The sequence below is a fragment of the Chrysochloris asiatica genome, unplaced genomic scaffold (genome assembly GCF_000296735.1).
Source record: "Chrysochloris asiatica unplaced genomic scaffold, ChrAsi1.0 scaffold00154, whole genome shotgun sequence".
NCBI classification, from domain to species: Eukaryota; Metazoa; Chordata; class Mammalia; order Afrosoricida; family Chrysochloridae; genus Chrysochloris; species Chrysochloris asiatica.
The window spans coordinates 7,421,017-7,427,767 of record NW_006408672.1 but is presented as its reverse complement, the minus strand read 5'-3'; the positions used below and the strand labels follow the sequence as shown (position 1 = coordinate 7,427,767).

General features: G+C 38.7%; 1 protein-coding gene across 1 annotated transcript in view; it reads left to right on the top strand.

Moving 5' to 3' along the window:
* The window catches only part of SH3BGR (SH3 domain binding glutamic acid-rich protein), a 124,152-nt gene that overhangs the window by 111,602 nt on the left and 5,799 nt on the right, over window positions 1-6,751 (top strand). Inside the window, 1 exon segment of the mRNA XM_006878378.1 lies at window positions 4,995-5,024. Coding sequence (XP_006878440.1) covers window positions 4,995-5,024 — 30 coding nt within the window.

Here is a 6,751-nt window from a genome sequence, read left to right as displayed (position 1 = left end):
TATGTTGATCTTATATCCTGCCACTTTGCTGAATCTTCCAATGAGGTATAGAAGCTTTTTTACTGAGTCTTTGGTGTTTTCTACATATAGGATGATATGGTTTGCATATAGAAAGAGTTTTACTTCCCCTTTGTCAATTTAGATGCCTTTAATTTCTGTGTCTTGTCATATAGCTCTTTCTAAGACTTCCAGCACAATATTGAATAGGAATGCTGACAAAGGGCATCCTTGTCTGGTTTCTGCTGAGTGATCTGAGCTTAATCTAACTTGCTTGCCATTGTATGTAACACTTCTGTTTTCCTTAGCTGCTTTCAGGAGTGTCTCCTTATCTTGTATTTTGGAGAGCTTGATTATGATATGTCTTAGTGATTTTCTTTTGGGATCTATCCTTCCTGGGGTTCTTTGAGGTTCTTGAATGTTTATCCTTTTACTTTTCAGGATTTTAGAGAAATTTTCTTCCAACAGTTCTTCAATTATTTCCTTTGTGGACTTATGTGATTGCTCTTGTTCTGTAATGCTGATAATTCTTAAGTTATTCCCCTTCATATTGTCCAACATGAATCTTAGACCTTCTTCGGGTTTTTAAAATCATTTTTTCTGTTTCTCTTCTCTCTTAGTGGTATTGAGAGATTTGTCTTCCAGCTCACTGGTTCTGCCTTCCATCTCTTCTATTCTACTCCTTAGATAATAGAGTAATGTCTATATCTGATATTCTTTTATTGATCATTTGGACCTCTTTCTGTAGGTTTTAAATTGTTTCCAATGCAGTATCTAACTTATTTGATTTTTCCTGTTGTGCTTTCCTGACTTCTTCCTTATTTTTCTCAACTCCATTGTAAAGTGTTTTGAAACATTTTATAATCATTTTTCTGAATTCCTTCTCAGGCATTTGCAAGGCCTGCCTTCCTTCCAGAATGGAGTCAGGTCTACCCATAGGTCATTTGTCTCAGGCATTTTATCTTGTTTCTGGACATGTGCTGATATGGTCATCTGCTTTTGCTTCTTGGACATCTCTAGTGTTTATCTGTGGCCTTAATACTTAATTGAGTATGTGTTTTGATATTTTTAATGCTTTCTGATTGCTTCCAGGTAGATGTGATCAGGATTTGGGCTTCCCTTTTCACTCTTCTTATTTCTTAACTCAGAGTAACTTTCACAGGTGTTGTCTGCCTCCCTGGCATGTGGCAGAGGATGTTGGTTCTTGCCTGGGTTTTGGTGTTCATAGAGTGTGATTGTAGGTTGACTATATGGCAGCTGTTATTGACTCTTCTTGTATAACATAGGGAGAGAAAAAGTCCCTCAAAGGTAGAAGGGGAAGCATAAAACAGCAAAACAGCATCTGCAAAAAACCAAAACAAAACAAAATCACAGAAAAAACAAAACAATAACAACTACAACAACAAAACAAAACTAGACTGAATACTGTAGTCTATAATCACTGAAAAGGGAGAGGAGGGAGACAAGAAAGAAAAAAATCTGTAGCCTAATATGAGTATGACTTTAATGTCCTCTCTTCAGCATCCTGCTTTCTAAGCTGCCTGAGAGAGTTCAAGATGCCACTGTTGGTTTGTTGTGCTATACCTCAGGCTTAATTTAATTTTTGGCCTGTTTTGTTTTTAAACTCTCTTTCCCTCTCTACAGCCCTGCCCTGGCCTTTCCCATATTTAAAAAAATAACATTTATGGCCTGCTCTTGGGCTGAGTATCTGTGCGCATGTGTGGCGGAAGACCCACCATTGGTGAGGGCGGGTGTGTCTACTCATTCAGGCTCCCCTTCTAGTCACCAGAATGGAGGTGCACAAACAGTGGGGGTGCCCAATGACCAGATACTAAAAGAAAAGAAAATCAGAACAAAGCAAAACCAACACAGTGTATTGTTCACCTTTGCTCAAGGTTCCCATGGTGTTTTTCTATGGTGTTTCTGCTTTCCTGCTTGGTCTTGCCATATGATCTCACCTAAGATGTTGGCTCCGGGCCTCTGAGCCTGGCAGATTATAAAGTACGTGATTTCTTACTTCAGCTTTAAGTTCCACTAGCTATAAGCCTTCAAACTTTTAAAATATTCCTAGCTATGATGTTCTGAGTTTTGGAGCTCTGCTCCGGATCTGCTTTGCCTGGTATTCTGTGGTATGGCTGACAGTGAACTTCCCTGCATCTCCACCCTAGCCACCATAAAGCCCCATCCCACAAATTGAAATCTTTTAACAAACTGATGCAGCACTGGAGGCACTCATTTATCTATGCCAATACATTACAAAACAACTCCCTGGCCAACTGACTAGTAGAGATCCATGTTTATGTCCATTCTTAAGAGAGATGATTCAATGGAATGAAGTAATCATAGAACAATATCATTAATATCACATGCAAGTAAACTTTTTCTAAAGATAATGGGAAAAAAGGCTGCAACAGCATATCGATAGGAAACTGCCAGAGGTTCAAGACAGATCCAGACAGAATGTGGAATGAGGGAAATCATTGCTGACGTCAGATGGAGCTTGGCTGAAAGCAGAGAATGCCAGAAAGATGTTTACCTGTGCTTTATTGACTATACAAAGGCTTTTATTTTTTTTCAAGTTTTTGTAGTGAATTGAGTGATAGTTTAAATGGGAGAGCATCAGCTCTATGTCCATCCTATCGTATTTCATTTCATTGCAACGATTACAATCCCCTCCATGCATCATCGTTCAACAGCATTTGCTTCCATTCCCTCTGTTTCTTTTTTGGATGTACACCAAAGCACTCAGGAATGTGTAACCATTCAAACAATCAAAGGGTATACCCTACAAACCTGCTCCCCTGGGTCACCAGCACACATCCCCTCTCCCTCCTTGAGACTCTGAAACTTGCTGTCCAGCATAAAGATGCTAAAGTATCTAAATGGAAGAAATGAGGAGGTAAAAGAACTGAATAGAAAATTTCACAGGCTGCTTGAGAGACAAAATCAAATATTATAATGAAATGTGCAAAGATCTGGAGTTAGAAACCAAAAGGTAAGAATACATTAAGCATTTCTAAAGATGAAAGAACTGAAGAAAAAAACTTCATGCCTCGATTTGCAATATTGAAAGATTCTAAGGTTAAAATATTGAATGAGGCAGAAGGCATCAAAATAAGGTAGAAGGAATATACAGACTCACTGGACCAAAAGGAAATGGTCGATGTTCAACCATTTCAAGAGCATATAATCAAGAGCCAATGATACTGAAGGAAGAAGTCCAAGGTGTACTAAAGGAATTGGCAAAGAACAAGGCTCTGGGAATTGATGGAATATAAATTGAAATCTTTTAACTAACTGATGAGGCACTGGAGGCACTAACTCATCTATGCCAAGAAATTTGTAAGACAACTACCTGGCCAATGACTGAAAGAGGTCCATTTGTGCCCATTCCAAAGAGGGCTGACCCAACAGAATGCAGAAATCATCGGATGATATCATTAATATTGCATGCAAGTAAAATCTTGCTAAAGATAATTCAAAAGTGACTGCAACCAGACATTGACAGAGAACTTCTGAGGTTCAAGCTGGATTCAGATGAGGACATGGAATGAGGGATATTATTGCTGATGTCAGATGGAGCTTGGCTGAAAGCAGAGAATACCAGAAAGATGTTTACTTGTGTTTTATTGACTATGCAAAGGCTTTTGATTGTGTGGATCATGACAAACTATGGACAATGTTGTGGGGAATGAGTATGATAGAACACTTAATTGTGTTCATGAGGAATCTGCACATAGATTAAGAGGTAGTTGTTCAAACAGAACATGGGAACACTGAATGGATTAAATTAAGGAAAGGTATATGCCAGGGTTGTACTCTTTCACCACATTTATTCAATCTGTATGCTGAGGAAATAATTCTGTATTATATGAAGAAAAACGTGGCATCAGGGTTGGAGGAAAACTCATTAACAACCTGCGATATGCAGATGATACAACCTTGCTTGCTCAAAGTGAAGAATACTTAAAATACTTACTGATGAAGATCAAAGACCACAGCCTTCAGTATGGGTTGCACATCAATGTAAATAAAACAAAAATCCTCACCACTAAATTAGTAAATAACATCTATATAAATGTAAGAAAGATTGAAGTTGACAAAGACTTCATTTTGCTCGAATCAACCATTAACCCTCATGGCAGTAGCAGTCAAGAAATCAAACGATGTATTGCATTAAGCAAATCTGCTGTACAAGACCCTCTTTAAAGTGTTCAAGAGCAAAGATATCAGTTTGAGGACTAAGGTGCACCTGACCCAAGCCATGGTGTTTTCAGTAGCTTCATATGCATGTGAATGTTGGACAATGAGTAAAGACAGTATAATTGATGCATTTGAATTATGGTGCTGGAGGAGACTATTAAAAGCACGGTGGACTGCCTAAACAACAAAAAAATCTGTGTTGGAAGAAGTATAACCGGAATGATCCTTAGAAGCCAGGATGACAAGACTTCTTCTCTTATACTTCAGGCATTGTATCGGGAGGAATCAGTCCTTGGAGAAGGGAAAGTGGAGGGTCATGCTTTGTAAAGTGGAGGGTTAGTGCGAAAGAGGATGACTCCTACCAAAATGGATAGGCACAGTGGAGAAGCAATGGGCTCAAGTGTAGCAATAATTGTGTGGTTGGTGCAGGACCAGGCAGTGTTTCGTTTTGTTGTGCAAAGGTTACTTTGAGTCAGTACCAATTCAATGACATCTAACAAAAATTACAACAATTACGAATTAATTACATTTTCTCAGGAGTATGATTGATGGAAAAATGCCTTTAATGGAAAAATACCTTTAATTTAATATTATTTCAAACATCTGAAATATAATATATGAGATTAGTTAGGGCCCCTCAGCTATTGTATGTTTGCTACTAATATAATTTATGGATAAATTAATGCCTGTCTTTGATCAACTTATTTTTATTATAGTTTGCTTAATTTTTTAGATTCAGCTTAAAACTCACTTAAATTTATTTTATTTCTTTAATTTCTCTTCATGGACTTAAGGAAGAAGATGGAGAGACAGCATCCAAAGAGGTACAGCAATATTTTTAAAAACTGTGTTTAATCAGTTTAATATAAATATCATTTAAGCTTGAAATTTGTAGCTTTTGCCAGGTGCTTCTTGTTCTTCATGAAATAAAGAGGTGACAGAAATCACATATCCTGGAGTTCTCCTTTAATAACCTGCTAAGAAGGGACATAAAATAAACTGAAGATCGATTTATCACCGGGAGGTGGAGGGAGAACTAGGACTTGACTATGAACCCTTTTCTGAGCCTCTGATCAGGAAAACATCCTCAATGACTCTCATGGAGGTCCAGCCTGGCCAGACCACTAAGGGAAATTCCTACCCCCTTCTTCCTTCAGCAACTTGTTGAATTGCACCCAGTTTATACAGCTGCACAGTGCTTAGTGTTGTCAATTTGCACATCATGAGGTTTACCTATGCAGCTAGCTCATCATCAAGACTCTGAAAGATGGGACATTAGGAAACTTCCTGGTGTCAGGATTTCTGGTATAGAGATCTCTTCAGAGAGAGATTTATAGATTTGAGAAGTGTTAACCTACTTCTCCCATTTGAGGTTGTATTAGAACAGTGTTTTTTATCTGCTGTTGTGCATTGGAACTACCTGTTGTTTCTAAATCATGTAGAAGCCCTCCTCTTTTGTCCTATAGGACAGCATAGAACTGCTCCTTAGGGTTTCTGAGGCTGTACATTTTTAAGGGAGCAGACTCCCAAGAAGTGACTAGTGGGTTTTAGTCGCCAACCACATTATGGTTAACAGCTCAATGCTTCACCCACAATGTAAACAGGACTCCTTCAATATATGCAAGTCACCTTAAAAATTTGTCATCAAATTACCCTGGACCTAATGTGTTTTGGGGTTGTCTGATACAGCTGTGGTAAGAACCTTTGTTGCATAAAGCCAGGTTTGAAGGGGATGAGAGACTGTATAAAGATAACAAGAGCCTCCCATCCCTTCTGTGTAGCATTTCTTCCCTCCTTCTCGTCCCTCTTATGACCTTAGGAGAAAAATCATGAAAATAACAAATTGAAAAAGAAAGATAGTTAAGATTAGGAATGTAAAAGAAACAAATTAAATAGTATAAAGAATTTAAGAAAGAAAGAAATCTTAAAATGAGTAAAAGTGGAATGTTGTTGTTATTGTTGTTAGGTACCATCAAGTCAGTTCAGACTCATAGCAACCATGTATAGGGTTTTGGGTGAGCTTGAACCACCAACCTTGCGGTTCAAACCATCCCTGCGGTCCAGTGCTTATCCTACAGTGCCACACTATGATGTTGCTGCTGTTGTTAGGTGCCATTCAGTCTGTACTGATTCATAGTGACCCTATGCACAACAGAATGAAACACAGCCTGGCCTTGGGCCAATCTCACAACTGTTACCATGCTTGACCCCATTGATGCTGCCATTTTGCTAATCCATCTTGCTGGGGTCTTCTTCTTTTTCTCTGACCCGCCACCTTACCAAACATATGCTTCTCCAGAGACTGGTCCCTTCTGACAATATGTCTGAAGTATGAGAGACAAAGTTTGACCATTCTGGCCTTCAAGGAACACTCTGGCTGCACTTCTTCCAACACAGATCTGTTGGTTCTTGTGACAGGCCATGGCACTTCAATATTCTCCTCCAACACCATAACTCAAAAGCATCAATTCTACTGTGGTCTTCCTTATTCACTGTCCAGCTTTCGCATACATATGAGGTTTTTGAAAATATCATGGCTTGGGTCAGGCAC